Source organism: Psittacula echo (genome assembly GCF_963264785.1).
Source record: "Psittacula echo genome assembly, chromosome: 9".
In the NCBI taxonomy this organism is placed as follows: Eukaryota; Metazoa; Chordata; class Aves; order Psittaciformes; family Psittacidae; genus Psittacula; species Psittacula echo.
In genome coordinates this window covers 8,682,146-8,698,159 of record NC_137745.1, presented here as the reverse complement: position 1 = coordinate 8,698,159, position 16,014 = coordinate 8,682,146, and the positions used below count along the sequence as shown (strand labels likewise).

General features: G+C 40.1%; 1 protein-coding gene across 1 annotated transcript in view; it reads right to left on the bottom strand.

The window, feature by feature from the left end:
* The window catches only part of TAFA1 (TAFA chemokine like family member 1), a gene marked incomplete at both ends in the record, with an annotated part of 211,365 nt that overhangs the window by 32,307 nt on the left and 163,044 nt on the right, over positions 1 to 16,014 (bottom strand). The window contains one exon of the mRNA XM_080625539.1: positions 7,564 to 7,704. Within this exon, the coding sequence (XP_080481665.1) occupies positions 7,564 to 7,704 (141 nt within the window). The remainder of the gene's footprint in view (positions 1 to 7,563; positions 7,705 to 16,014) is intronic.

Here is a 16,014-nt window from a genome sequence, read left to right as displayed (position 1 = left end):
GAGGTAGATCAGTGTGTGCAAAAGCTATGAAAACCCCTTCTCTGAGTTGTCCTCCATGCTTGCCAATCCTTACGCTACCTGAACTCATAGGGCTCACCTGCGTGGTCCTGCCTGTGGCTGTTCCCACCCAGCTTGTGCTTCTTTTTCCCTGCAGTGCCTGGCACACCGCTGTGGTCAGCTGCCCTCCGTGCCAGCTCTCTGTGCCCCCAAACCCCCTTACCAGGCTCTTTCCAGTGCTGTGATTAACACTTCAAGATACGTATAAGAGGAGAAAACTCCTACTGTTTTTCCATTTAGCCTGTAGTGAGCTTATTGCAAGTATTTGAGAGAAAGGTTACTTTCCTCTGTACGGAGGTGAAGTAATTATATGTTCCTGTATGTCTTCACACTGCTATGCAGCCATGCCGTTCTCTAATTCCACCATAAGGCTGCGGCTTGTACACCTTGGTTGGCTGCGAGGGCTCTGTTCGCTTTGTGTCAGCACTGAAACCTGTCAGCTGGAGCCTGGAAAAATGACCACCCCTCACGCAGATGGAGACAGTGCCTTGACTGATGGCTTTTTTCCCCTCTTAAGTAGAAAAAGAAAATGTTTTTCTTGTGGAAATTGGGATTTAAGTGAGCTCTCTGTACTTCATCAGGGGTGGATTAGTCAGCTGTTCTATGGGCTTGATATTAAAAAGGGTGGTTGCTTTGCTACGCAGGAAACCGCAATGTCGATTGGAAAAGAAAGAAATGTAAGAGATAGGTAGGGAGACAAATTATAGCTGAGATGAAGATGTACTCACATAAGCCCACAGTCAGACGATCTCATTAGCTGCACCATCTTCACACCAAAAAGACATGATCATCCATCTACTTCCCCCTAATGCCTGGTGGATGTTTGCATGCAGCACAAACAATGCAGCCCTCTCTGAGAGAAGGGAAGCGCCTGGCTCAGCAGCCCTTGCTGCAGACTTTGGCTCAGGTTGGCTTGAATTTGACCCTTGAATATCTCTCCCCTGTGAACCTTAATCACTGGAAACATATATACATACATATCTGAACTGCACTGCATTGATGTACGACCCATGGCAGGATGACTCTGCAGCATGTGCACAGCTATATATATATATGTATACACACACATACATATGCTTGTACACATACTTGTTCAGGGAGAAACATGGACTGTTTGCTCTCCTCAGGTTGCTCCTGGGTTCAGGAGGTGCTACTGTGCTCCAGCACAAAAGCTCACCCACCATCAGCAGGGTCAAGCACACACCTCCCCTCTGCTCCATTCAGCTTCTGCCCTGCAGATTAGAAGGCAAACTGGTAATGAGAGCTGCTGTGCCTTGGTAAATGAACTAATTACTCTGCCTCATCACTGCCAGTTTTGCTTTTGCTCCCCTGAAGCCAGCACCTCTCAGGGTCTGGCTGTAATTTCAGGGTGGCTGCAAGGGCATTTCATGGTTTTGCACAAAAGCAAAGTCTTAAAATACTCCACTATACAGTTGGCTTCTCTCTATATATATCCTCTTTTTAATAGTGCATGTGATATACTGAATTTCTTTTTGAGCTTATCAAATAGGTGTCAGTGGGGAACAGAAACATTTTTCTTCCTCCTTACAAATGAAGTAATCTGAATTCACCAAGTCAAAAAAAATACAAGTCTCCTGCTCCGTTCCATTGGTGCTGCAGAAGGACAGGACTATAGATTTTCCCAGGAGTGTGGAATAATTCACCAAGCCTGCTCGTTATTCATATAGACAGTGCATTAATAGTATGGGACCCTGAGATTTCTTCTTATCTAGGCCGAAACACAGCTAGAGGGATGAAGAGCTGACTCCTTGGATTTCAAAATGTATTTTTCCCTCTTTCTTCAAGAAATAACAATTGATTTGAAGTATTTTCAGAGTGTGAAAAAAAAAAGGCTTTCTAGTGATACCACCTAATGTACACATTAGATAAATAGAAAACTATTGGCTTGTGACTGTGAACCGTTTTCACTTGATGTAAGTGCTGATAGATACAGGATTATATCTAACAAAGCATTTACTAAGGACCTGACCCAAAGTCAATAGGAATCTTTCATTTGACTCTGCAGCACTTGAATTCCGCACTCACTCCAGGGAGAGCCAGGAAGTTTCTGTATTTACCATGCCCATCTCTTAGCCAGTACGAGCTGGGGTAGCACAGGAGGGTGCCTGGGCTGAGCACCAGCTCAGGGTCTCATGGGGGGATATGCTACACGTCTGTACTGCAGGAACAAGGCACTCAAATAATGAATGCTCACTGTACAGCAGACATCCATAATTTAAAAAATAAAAGAAATTAGCTCATGTCAACACCGTGGCTGCACTTAATGTCTGCCCAAGGACTGACATACCTGATATGACGTTTGCGTTTGCAGGTCCTGGGTGAAAGAAAGAAGGCCAAGTGCCAGCAAAGGGAGCATGTGTTGATGAATGTTGTCCTCTCTGCTCCCACTATTGCACATGGAAAAATAAGGATGTGTAGTACCAACCATCCAGTAGCACGAGTGGAGAGTTGTGAGGTGCTGGCACAGAGAGGCATTAGATGTCACAGTGCTCCCAATGGTTAATTAAGACTTGTATTTAATTTCTTAATGCTGCCCTGATGAGGTCTGATGCAAATTCACAGGGTCACATGGTGGCTAGTGATGGATAATCCTCAAACTAATAGAAATCTGAAGTATGTACATGCATGTTAATATTTCATATATTATAGGACAAAAGGGTTGTCAAGCATTGGCACAGGCTGCCCTAGAGGTATTTAAAAGATGTGTAGGTGTGGTACTTAGGGACATGGTTTAGTGGTGTACTTGGTAGTGCGGGGTTAACAGTTGGACTTGATGATCCTGAAAGTCTTTTCCAACCTGAATGATGCTGTGATTCTATGATTTGAAATTTGACGTTATCCAAAGCTGATCTGGGAGAATGGGAAATACTGGATGATGCTGTGATTCTATGATTTGAAATTTGACGTTATCCAAAGCTGATCTGGGAGAATGGGAAATACTGGATTAATTTCATTTTGCTGTTCTGTATCAGTAAGATGAAGTAATGAATAAGATTAACAATAGAAGAAATCTTTGTCCCACTTAATGTAAAAGTGCTACTGGGAATGGGGAAAAATTCTAAAAAAGACAAATATCTATTTAAAAAAGAGAACTATATGAGGGGATTTTGTTTGTTTGTTTAGTGAATTCTCTTATTTTTACATGGAATAACAGAAAATTAACTTAAGAAAAAACAACTAAAGTTTTGGAGCCACCAACTGATTTTCTAAAGGATGTGGGCTTGACACCTGAGAGAACAATTGTCATGCACACACTGACCCTACCAGGAAGATGCAAGAAGCATTGCTGTAAAGAAACAGAGGACACTAGTGGGAACATGTCTCTTAGGTAACCGCAATACCAAAAGAAGAAAGCAGTTATGGAAGGAATAGAACCTCAACCCACAGGATAAATTGTACTAGTCATGCAATAGCTAGCAAGGGGACAAATCCCAGCTATTTGTGCTGACACCGGAGTGCCCTCATAGACCCACAGAGCTTATTGCAGGAGGAGGAAAATTCATGGGCTTCTGAAACGAGGAAGACAAGCTGTTTGTAAGCACAATGGAGAGGGAAGGTGTGAATTCAGAAGTATGGCTGAGAAACCCTTGCAGAAATAGCCTGTATGTCACACAAAACCGCCTGCAGTAACAGGAAAATGAGAGAGAGCAGGTTCATCAAAGCATAAAGCTAGAGGGGTCTGCACACTAGTCTGAGCTGCAAATTCAAGCCCTTTGCTGATCCGGACTGTCTCTGAAGTGTGTGGGCAGGGTATTAGATCAGGAGTTGAAGTGGTACCTTCAGACAGCCAGTGTACATGCTGTGTTCAACAGCATCACTGTGGGGTAGGTAACACTGAGCTGTGCTCAGAGCCCTCTGTGCTCTGGAGGCAGAGGGCTCCCTAGACATGCTTAACACTGCTTTCTCCCCAAAAAAAAGTGGTGGTGGTGGTGGGGGAAAGCTACTGTAGCACAAATCCATTTGGACTTGCTCTGGGGACGTATTTGAACAAATGGAGAAAATAATAACAGCCGTGACAGAAAGCTGAACAGACTGATGCTCATGGTATGTGCTACTGCCAAGTGGCACACAAGACAAATTGTAGGAAGGAAAGGGACCATTCAAAACCATCCTTCAAAAAAAAAAAAAAAAAAACCACAACAAAAGACCTTGAAATAATGAAGGGAATCATGAAAGTAAATGCACAACACAAGAGGCAAAGAAACAGAAACTGGCATCTCTGTTTCATGATAAGATTTGGCTTTTGTTTGCTTTCATTGTTGCTCCTACATAATTCATTGGTGATTGAGGCAGGTTGTAGGACAGTGTCTACTGAATGAGCAGCAAGGAATAATTTATAACTTCTGAGGCTGCCACAGCTTGGCTTCACTATACTTTTGCAAGTTTGTTGGACTTGGCAGGAAGTGATGCTTGGGTATACATGGCAACTTCCCGCACTTCATAGTTTTATAGTACAAACCCACATACTCAGCTCATTCAGGAGGAGGGCTGCATACATTAGTCCTATGTGCTATGGTGTCCTATGGTGTGCTACCCATGATGAGATCTCACAGCAAGAGAACAAAAGGACCATTTATCACTCTTGATACTTATTAAAAAGGTTAAGCTGACTCCTACGTATAATTGTATTCTCTATTAAACAGAAAACAAAGCCAGCTCTCCACACAGTGCCACCCACACAGGCCAGCTGTGTCCTGGAGCAATAGGAGTGGAAGCCAATGCAACCCCTCCTCTGTGACATGAACTCAAACTGTAAAAGCACCAGCCCTGATGAAGTATTTTCCTGATGAAATTAGACTGACAAACACCAAAAGTTTGATTCTGATTCCATTAAGTCTCAGTTTGGCAAATGGTATAAACAGGGAAAGCCTGAGGTTCAGCTTGTTTTATACATATCACTAAGCAGCCATCGTCCATATGTAGAGATGGCTCAAGGTAATAACCACAGATGGGAGTCAAACTGCTAACATGGGATCTCCCACTCATTATAGTTTCTCAAAGATGATCAGCCTGTTCAGGTGGGAGTATACTGGTGTACCTGAACAACCAAGGATTTTTAATTAATGAACCCAAGCAAGATTTCTCAGTGACAGATTATGGCTTGAAATCATATACAGAGTAAAACTCAATGTGAGATTGCTTAATCCCTTCAATATGGTAGGTAAAGGAGGTAAAATGTTGTATATGGCAATTTGAAGTGCCCCTGTGTGCAAAAGAAACAGCAAATCCCAAATCTTTGTGTGAGTTCAAATCCTGGCGCTAATGGGACACCCATGGGAAGTTCTGGGAGTTTGCTTGTTTGCTTTAGCAAGAACAGAACTACTAAATAGGTCAAAGTTTTGACTTAAAACAGGTCAGTATGTCAAAGTCACAAAGCAAAGTCTGGGATAAAACAAAAGCAGAAGAAAATGCCCCTTCTATTAATTTTTATGAACTGCATATTGGGCTTTTGAACCGTTCACCAGGCATCTACAAAAGAAGCTATGGGCCGACTACAACAACTAAACTTGAAAGGAGAAGACATTCCTTTGTAGTTCACATTTGTTGTCTTTGAAGTCACTGTGAATCTTACCAATGACTTCAATGAGACTAGCTTTATATTAGTCATTGTTTTATCCCTATTCCTTTCAAAATTCCACCCAATAACATTTCTTTTCATTGTAATCCTGACAGAGCAATTAGGCTCCAGTCCACACCTGCACCCCAACTTTTTTCTTCACACAGAATACTTTGAGCTCCTCTTCTCTGAACAGAATTATGAGATCTGAATTAACGGTGTCTCTCTGCTCTATCCAGCCTCTGTTTTTCATGACCTGCTGAAGAACATTAAATTCTTCAAGGCTTGTAGAGTTGAGCTTTGGTTAAGACCAGCTGCAGGTTTCACCTACAGCTTTATGAGGGTGCTTAATAGAAAAAGAAAAGCTTATTTTTATCAGGGTAATCAGGCAATATCAGAATGACAATGTGGATTAAAGCACAATCATTTCCAGATGCATGCATAGCATGTTTTTAGTCCCAAGCTCAGAAGACGCACTGCATTCTCAGTGTAACAAGCTATGAAATACCGCATGATTCATAGAAATAAAGCAATTTTGTATATATAAAAATGCTTTTTTTGAAATAATAAAGCATTTTCATTCTATCTGTAATATGTAAACGAGATGCAGACACACCATAAACACTCGCTGAGAAAACATCCCTCCAAGGCACCCCAATCTCTCATCTTTCTAGTGTTGAAATGTGCAAGCTTCAGAGCTTTGTTTACACAATCCCCAAGTCCACAACACCCACCCATAATCCTACCCCACACTGGGCTACAACCAGACCATCCACTGCTCCCTTGCTAGTGCCTTTTCAGCATGTGATTGAGGAAAGGTACCCAGAAGAAACAAATTTCCCAAGGTTTGCTTGTAGAGCTGCTCCCTTTCACTCACTTGTGGGGAAGCTGAATGTCAAGAGACAGCCTTGAAGAGAAAAGCTTGGCTGCTTCCAAAACCTCCAGCTACACCACCATTCCCCTGGAAGGATGAGGAGAGCCCAAGGCAGACCCCACCTCGGCTCTAGCCAGAACAAAACCTGGCTCTTTTGAGCCCTTTTGGGCAGTGAGGTGATATAAACAACAGCACCAGACATTTACTATAAAGGACAGTGAGGAATTTTTGTGAGATCCTCATTTCACACAGCTGCTGCATAGAGGGATTCTGCAACACAGAGCAGCTTGTTTGGGAAGGGTAACTAATGGGATTAGTATCATCTACTTCCAGTCTTCTTTATGCGATTTATATTTTGTTAAGCACTTCGAAGCTGCGGCTCTCTCCCTGACTGCTGCATGGTTTTACTTCACAACAGTGGCAGGGGAGCCCCGAAGAGGAATACACCCTGTGGAGCTAGACCTGATATGAAACCCAGACACAGTAACACAGTGGTTTTCCTTCAGCAAAAAAAAACAATTGTCATGACAAGAAAACAGCACCAGTGATTTCAAAAGACAAAGATTATTTTTTTTCCTAGCTTTCTGTTGTATTTGTTACAGGACAAGATCACAGGATTTATTTATTTATCTTTGTTTTGCCACTGAGTTTTCAAATAGCTGGTTAAATCAAAGTGAATGGCTGTTGTCCTTTGAAATATTTATGAATCAGAACTATTGTGGCACCGGGGGTGGTCCTGTGAAGTGATGCAAGGGGTAATTTTGTCCAGTTACTTATTAAGGTCTTGATCCTGCCACAGATCTGCTATACTTACCTAAGTGCCTGTACTGAATGCTATAGTCTCACTTTTGAGTAAATCTTAACATGACCCATGTGTACAGAACCATGCACTGAAGTAGCAGACAAGGTGGTGTAAATGCATACTTATGTATCAGGACTTTTCCATTACGTTAAACAGAGAGCACAACAAAGTTCCTAAGCATAAGCTATAAACTTAAAGCTATTTACTGGATGGTACACAAACAGAGACATATATACAGGAGGAGCTACTTGCCATCAACACAGGAAGGTCTGTTTCTTGTAGTCCCAGCCACTTTCCCAGGTAGACAGGAGCATTTTACTGTTTGTGATCTTTCCTCAATTCGATTCTTATTACAGCATCTGTGTGCTGCTATAACTTCACACGTTCCTCCTTCTGGCAAAAAAAGAAAGAAATAAAAACAGAAGAAAAAGAAGAAGAGAATATTGACACTCTGGTTAGGAAGAGCAGCAGTGGCTAATCAAAGCACCCAGGCATGCTGCTGTCTGCGCCTCTGCACGGCTTCTATACAGGTGGGATTACAACGTTATTTTTCCCACTATGTTTGCTCCTGCATAAGCCAGGTGCTACTATACTGCAGTTTTAATAGGAAATGTAGATAAATGTCTCTCTACAGTAGCTATAGTTTGCCTGTCTCATATTAGAATCTTCTCTGGCATCAGCAGAATTTTTGGCCCAAAAATGACTGTGTTAAGGTTTGGGCCTGAGCAAACGTAAGCAACATATTGCAGAAAATGTGCAACTGTTGGCTGATATTACGCTTGTAATATTGGAGGCCTCTTCCCCCAAATATTCTATTGTACAAGGACAGGGGCTAAGGAATCCATGTAAAAATGAGATTTTACTCCAAATATTTGATTTTATGCCAGTACTCAGCCCTTAGGGAATAACAATCAGCCTCTCTGAATTACAGAATGGTCCAACAACACTTCCCTTTGCTACCTCACTCACTAAATTGGCAGTTTTAAGGCAGAAAACATTCCCATTGTGTGCAAGATCACCAGGCTTAATTTGCATGTATTTTCTCTTTATGAACATTTGCAATAGCTTGGTTACATGGAGAACACAAAGGAGCGATAGACAGATAGACAGTGGCTTAGGGTTTATGAATACTTGATGTTTGTGGCATATGCTATGCACAGAACAAAGTGTCAAGTGTATTATTTCCATTCACCTTAGCAGTGCAGGGCAAGGAGATAAGAAGCCACATTAGGCTAATGCACTGCCCAAGTAATTTCCCAGTTCCTCAGTTCAGATTGTATTTAGCTCATAATCACCAAGTATTTATAGTGGTAGTCTGTTCCCCACAGATATTTGGCTACTCTATGAAGCTGCAGTATAAATTCGGCAGGATTTGTTTAAACTTAGTGCAAAACGTCATGCATAGCCTACTGAAGAACACGATGTGTAAGAAGGTTTTCTTTATACCACTATGAAATGTTAACTGTACATTGCTTTTACTATAGCATAAAAACCTTTATTCCTGTCTTTGGCTTTCACTCTTTTTGCAACTACTTTGAGAACTCTTGAATACTTCCATAACCCTGTATCCAGGTTGGAGAATAAGCAGTGTGGAGGTGCTGATAAACATCTGGCTGTGAACAAGGGATGTTGAAAAGGTCTGGAAGTCCAGTGGCATCTCCCTGCTCAGAAGCGAGTCCTGTTACCTGGTGATTCTGCAAATGTGACATTTCTTGGTGAAGCACTGGGCTGGATGGACAGGGAGGAATCCCCCTTGACTCTGTGCAGCTAAGGTCATGTGGTGGTGTGCCATTAAGTTGTACCCACACTATTAAGCGGTACAACTACCAATAAACAGGAACACCATAAAGTGTGGAAATGATTTAGAATATTAAACTTTCAAACCACTCACCTTCCAGGGTGAGTCAGTAGATGAAAGCCTGTGAACTTCCATTAGGGTAAATGAGCTTAGGTGGTGTGGTCATGGGGTTAAGCACTGACGAGTTTGCAAGCATGAGACAAGACCAACTCTGCAGCAAATATTTAACTCGTCTGGAGAGAAATGCTGCTTCATGTATTAGTTATTCGGTGCGTTTGGCCTGCTGACACGGGCCTTTTGAAAGCCAATGGGTGACAGAGAAGAGAGATCCCAACAATTCAGAAAGCCATCATCTGACAAACGGTCTTTTAAGTGTCTCTTAGGAGTAAGAGGAATTGTAATAATCAACTCAGCCCTGAATGGTTGTATTTTTCTGTGAAGTAATTCCTCAGAAAAAATCCCTGTTCCCCCATCCAAATCATATTGAAAGCAAGGAAAATGGCCTCACTGGTTTAATTCATCTTACGGTCATGCCCTAAGAGAAGAAAGATTTGTGATTTTATTGATTGTAACCTCAACAATAAAGATAATGTATGCAGTAATAAGCAATTCTAATTTTAGACTACATAGACTGTGGTAAATATCTGTGAATAAGCTATATGCTTAATTTTCTCTATTAATTTGTTGTATGAGTACTAATAACCACATCAGCTAGTCTTGCTTATTCGGTTAACTATGCAAAATAAGGGGTTATGGTGAATGAGCTTTTTAACACCTTTAATTGTTACATGGAAGCTCAAGGTGCTGCAGCAATAAAGAATTTAACCCAAAGTGTGTAGTTGCTTAAGAGTGGAAAAACAATGAAACTATAAAAGCAATGAAAAAAACACTTCTTTTACCACTAGACAGTTAAGTACGTTAATTGGAACTTTCATCTGCATGAGCTATAACTGTAATCCACATAATAATAACACTAAGAAAAAGACCCTTCCCAGTGTTGACACAGAAGAAAAAAAAATACATTCCACATAGAGAAAGTTCTGAATGTTACACACAGAGTTTTCCTGGAAAATGTGATATGTATGATCAGACTTTTCATTAGCCTATGAGTGACTACTGGATAGCATTGCATGGAATGTGTTTTGCTGGTACCTATTGTACCAGCCATGCATATACACGTTAGACTTATTAAAAGCCACATACAAAATGGGAATAGATGGAGGTATCCAGACAAATTCAAATGGAAACGGTGAGACTAGGAAAAACAAAATAATTGAAAAATCATGCTCTTGATTATGCTATCCACAGAAATATAACTATATAAGAAATATACTGGTGGGTGGGGTGGTGTTTCCAATTTAAATTTCTATTTCAGCTGTACAAATGAGGAAACAAGTTAGAGCAGGGAGGGGAACGTGAATCAATCTTCAGTTTCCACTGAATAGAGATTCAACGTGTTTGGATATATATGTGAAGTACCTTTTTATTCCGTGGTTTTCAGTTATTTCCCATAATTTGGTGGGAGGATGGGGGGGGGGGGGGGGGGCACCAGGAAATGCTGCAACACCAACATCTGAGGGCTTCTGCTCCTGAGCCAGTGATTTTTTTCTCAGTGATTCTTCTAGGTTATGGGAAGACCCGGTGAGATGTTACAGTGCTGGGAGCCCTGAAAAACTATGAATTATTGACCTAACAGGCTGTGAGTGCAGCAAAAGTTTGAATCATTGTCACCAAACCCAGAAATATCTTTTTTTGATGTTTATGGTCTATTGAGATAAGGTAGCTTCTGGCTTTGTTTCCACAATAACAGCCTCACCTAACTCATTCAAGTCAAAAAGGGATTTGCCATTAATCTTAAAAGCAGAAGAAAGGGCTCTAAAATCCTCCAAGCAAGTGTCTTCTGAATGTTTTGTTGACAGTTACATTTCATGGAGTGGCTTCTTTAGCCGCTTGGCAAGAAAAACAGCTTATATTTTCCTAATTCCCTGCTGCCCCCAAAAAATCCAAACAAGATTGGAAATGGAATAGGAACTTGCAAATCAGGAAAAGCTTTGCTCTTTCTACAAGGAGCTTCAGAGATGAATGGAAATGCCCCAATATGGCTTATATCCTCTTCACATCAAACATTACCAGGACTTGATAAGAACAGCTGATCCTTCCTGAGCGCTCAGTTCACAGGATACCCTCAGCTTTGCATGAAGCAAATGTGATGCCTGCCAAAGCAAGAGCTGGCTGCTGGGAAGGATGCTGGGCTGTTGAAGATGGAAACTATCTGTGGCATTCCAATTTTGCTCATGTCCTCTAGCCTTCCAGAAGTCTCTGTTCTGCATAGTCTTAAAATATGAAACTGCAGAAATAATACCTCATTCTCGCTGTAAAACGGGAACAACTGTTACTCCTCCAAATGGTTTAATTCTACTTGAAGGAGACTAAACTCCTGAAATCATGTTCGTGTTTGTCTCTGTTACAAAGCCACCTTGAGCTTACATACTGCAGAGTGACGTATTTTATCATTAGTATGAGACTACAGTGGGTGGCTGTGATTTAAAATATCTAATCACCTACAGGGTCTGAGTGTGTGCCAGGCAGAAGCCAAAAAGCCATCTTCTAGTAATCTCTTTTTTTTATATCTCTAGCTGAGAGGTAATAATAAAAGCATATTTTGCACTTCAAAATTATAACTCGCTTCTGTATTCTAGCCAAGCCTGAACTTATCAGTAAACAAACATAAAAAAGGCAAACAACAGTGCTGATTTGTGTTATACATTGTCAAAGTCATTAACTATGACTCAGGTAGCAAAACTTATACGTTCTCTCTTTGACAGTGATGACAATTTAATAGTATTTGACTCTGCTGAGTTACATGGAGCATCCTGCAGCAATGAGAGAGGTTGTTTATCAAAATGATAAACATGTTTTCGTTTCCTCCTTGGCTGCATGTATGTGATCAGAAGTCTAAGGCCATCAAGAATTCACTTACTCTGGCCACCAGACAGACATTAAGCTATTCAGGACCATCTGTGCCTGAAATGAGTTCCACTTAATGGACCTTCCTAGGGCAGGTCAGTTATAATGAATGCATGTGTGCATGAATGCATGAGCGAAGTACTGCTTAGGTGAGACTTCTTGGGTTGTTCGGCAGAGGCACAGACGGCTGATAGATAAGATATGCCTTTCTTTTGGGGGTCATACACCCAGTGATTTTAGAATTCAGATTCTCTGTTAGATTTTGTTTCTATCTCATTGTCAATGCACTATGCAACCTCATCCAGTTGAAGGTTGTTGTAAGAACTTGTTATTATTTCTTGCAAAAAATAGCGAAACCCAAACAACTTCACAAGATTTGTTGGTCAGGTTCTGCCCTCTGTTACACCATAAGCAATGCACCACAGGAACACAAGCAAAGGAAATTGTATGGACCAATTTTATCACCATTTACAGGCAGCTCATTAGGACTATTTCTAGTTTTGATGGCTCTGTTTATTGAGCTTATGGCTCAGTTTTATACATTACTAGAGAGTCAATGTTTCACTGCTGTTATCCTGTTTAGGGTCACATACCCATATGTTATTCTGATAAGTGCGTAAGTATATGCAGCTGTTGCTAGACTTAGGATATCAGAGAAAACTTTAAACAGAATTGAAGTTTTTTAGACTTCAAGCAAATATTTAACAACATGAGAGTAAACATTCTTCACACATGAAAACTTTCCGAAATCCTGCTTACAGAAACAAATGGGTGAAAAAATTTGCATCCTTGCCACCTCATGTCTCTATACAAACATCCTAGAGAAAGAAAAGGCAACCCTGTGACAGCCATTTTTACATTTACTAAGAAGACTTCAGATTTGGGGGCTGCAGTTTGAAGAGTTTGCAGTTTGAATAAGCTTTGGAAACTTCCCAGGTGTAATTAATACATTCATAAGCTTTAATCAAAATGTTTATGCCAGCTAATGTGCCAGAACTCGAGACTACACTGCGCTCAGGGGGAAATACTATACTTCACTTTAAGAAATAATATGCTACTACTATGTGGGCTGAGAGCCCACAGAACTCTTTCCTGGTGGGTGGTGCAACATTCCTGTTCAGTTCAGGCCCCAGTTCCTATACTGTTGATACAACGACACTATTTTGAATAAGACCAACAATGTTATTGTCTTGGTTTGTGTTGGCTCATTACACATGGTCAGAATCTGGAGAAGAACTTTTCAACAAAGCAGATTAGACACACCTGGAAATTAATATCATAGTAGTCCAAAGTTTTGATAGATTTTGGAGTCAGAATTCATAAGCTAAGAGCGGCAACGTGCATTTAGCACAGGCATCTCTGGTTATTCATGATGCTATAAGCTAATTTTCTAAGAGCTGTTTCAACACAAAAGGCCATTTTCTTGAAGTTAAACTTTTCTACAAAAACAGATAACCAAAGAATTTCTAGAGGAAAATAATAATAAGATTTCTGTTCAGCAGAATGTTAATATTTCATTTGAATATTAACTCTCTTTTCTTTTTCATTTGTATTTTATTTTCCATTCAGTATAATAGGGGAAGCAGGGATATGCAAAGCTCTAATTAGCACATGGATTTGTAGTCTTTTACAGTTTCCTACTAATGGTCTCTGCCATCAGCCACAGGAGGCTTTTTATCTGAGAGATTTACAGGTTCTTACGCTTACACCCAGCATAGACTCTGATCCTCGAGAACTGGTTTATTCACAGAAATTAAAAAAAAAAAAATGTATTATTTTCATAAAGGAGAAATGGTCCGGATTCTACTCTTGAATTCACAAAGAAAACCCAGAGCACACCAATGTATGAAATGTGGGTGGATCTAGGGCAGGCTTGTGGATTTCTATATCAAACCAATATACACACTAGAGAATAGGTCTTTCTGCTAAAAAGCCTTGCAAATTGATCTCCTGAGAAATTTGCACAGGACCTTATTCTTATGCATATTTAAAGAAAAAAAGGAAAATCTCTTAAAGATGAATCAAAGAAAATTGGTACCCAGAAAAACAAGGCAGCCTTCTAGCTACTGCCTCTGGCACATTGCATCTCAAATGGCAGTGCAATAACCAGCATTGGCTGAGGTATTCAAGAGGACAACAGGGCAAGAGTGGCTGGAGAGGAATGCTGATGAGGAATTTGCTTCTAGCTGTTACTGAAGCAGAGTTATGGGTAGTTTTAATTATGATTTTGCATGCACATGTACAGTGTACACATACACAAAAATGACACAGTTTATGAGAAAATCCCACCTACTGCGTGTGTATGCAGTCCCTGACAAGATAGCAGTAAAAGCAGACAGGCAGAGCTGCCTGCACATACCAAGAGGCAGTCAAGAATCCAATGTGCTTTTAGTGGGAATCTTCAGTCCTTTAATGAGATTTCTTTTACTTCAAATGAGATCAACTTATAGCAACTTTAAAAAATGGAGGTTTGAAATTAGAAGTTTTGGTGGGATTTACAGCTCTGGAATACCATTGAGAGATATATATGAAGAGGCAGGACTTTAACATTCCATGAAGAGAAGAAAGGTTATTTTGGGGAAATAAGTTCCATATCACAAAGTAATAGGCATTATGACTCTAAATTTCATTGACTTTCAGTGAGAAATGACACTCCTAAAGGTCTATATCACTTGTAAATGGGATTTCTTGGTCTAAATTATGTAGTCCTGGTAAGCCTGAACATAAAATATGGAAGTATCTTTTAAGAAATCTTGCTCTTAGTCACTTGGGTGGTTTGGAAAATTTAATATTTGATATGTCAGAGAGGATAAAAAAAAAAAGAAAAAACAGCTTGGGCAAAATAGATGTAATATGCCTGCATTCAAGCACTGCTCCTCCTATAACTGCAGGCAGCAGTATAAGATGCAGATTAAAAAGACTTGCTATGCTATTCTGATCATTGCTTTACAGTTGCACAATTCTGCCATAGAACAAATTTTCTAGGTATCAAAGCTGTGAAGAAATGAGCATTGCTGCTGCTGAACAGAAACGAACATTTCCAATATTGGCATCTCTAGTTCTTTGCTAGAATGCAGTGAAAATCCGAAGTGGAAGCAGGCCTCAAAATATCCTAAAATTTGAGTGATCTACAGAATATTGTTCTTGGGGCCTCAAAATATTGTTCTAAATGCTGCCAGAAAAAGGCATCCAAAGAATGGATGTTAAGTTAAATGAATCTCACAAAAGAAAGATAGGATAAATCTCTTTTCAGATGGAATAATTAGGCTGATAAGAAATACGATTTAGGCAGAGCTGATGAAGAGAAATGAATATAGAATTGTGCACTAGAATTAGTTACTAAGAAAGGATTTAGAAATTATTCTATGTCAACCATGCAAGTGCTGTTTAGTCCTGTCAGTCTCGCTCTTGGCCAACAGGCTTTTCCCAAACACCTTGATGTTTCTGGATCTCTAAAACTGCGTATGCTTTTCATTAAATGCCTTTATCTTCACCCTACTCTCCAAATTAGGAAACTATATTACTTTTCTCATCAACTGCAAGAGATACCCAAGATTGCTTATTGCACCTATAATAAATACATCCTTTATTGTTTCGTATGATATATGAAAATCTCACACTAAGGATTTCTGTTAAATATTCATAAATTAATCTACTGATTACAAAGATGATGAGCAATATGCAACTTTAGAATGCAGGCTTTAAGTCAAGATAAAATGATGCAAGGATCTTAAACTCTTGTGGAAAAACACAATGATGTTGTTCTATACAATCTGTCTTTTGATATGATTGCTGCAGATAAATTCATCCCCAGATAGTTTTATCCACTAAGGTGATTAGCCTATGGAGAGTCTATGATGTGTTTACTGAGCAGAGTAACATAGTTTATGGTAATGCTCTTGTCATGCTTTATAAATGTGTGAGGTGGTTTTTATGAA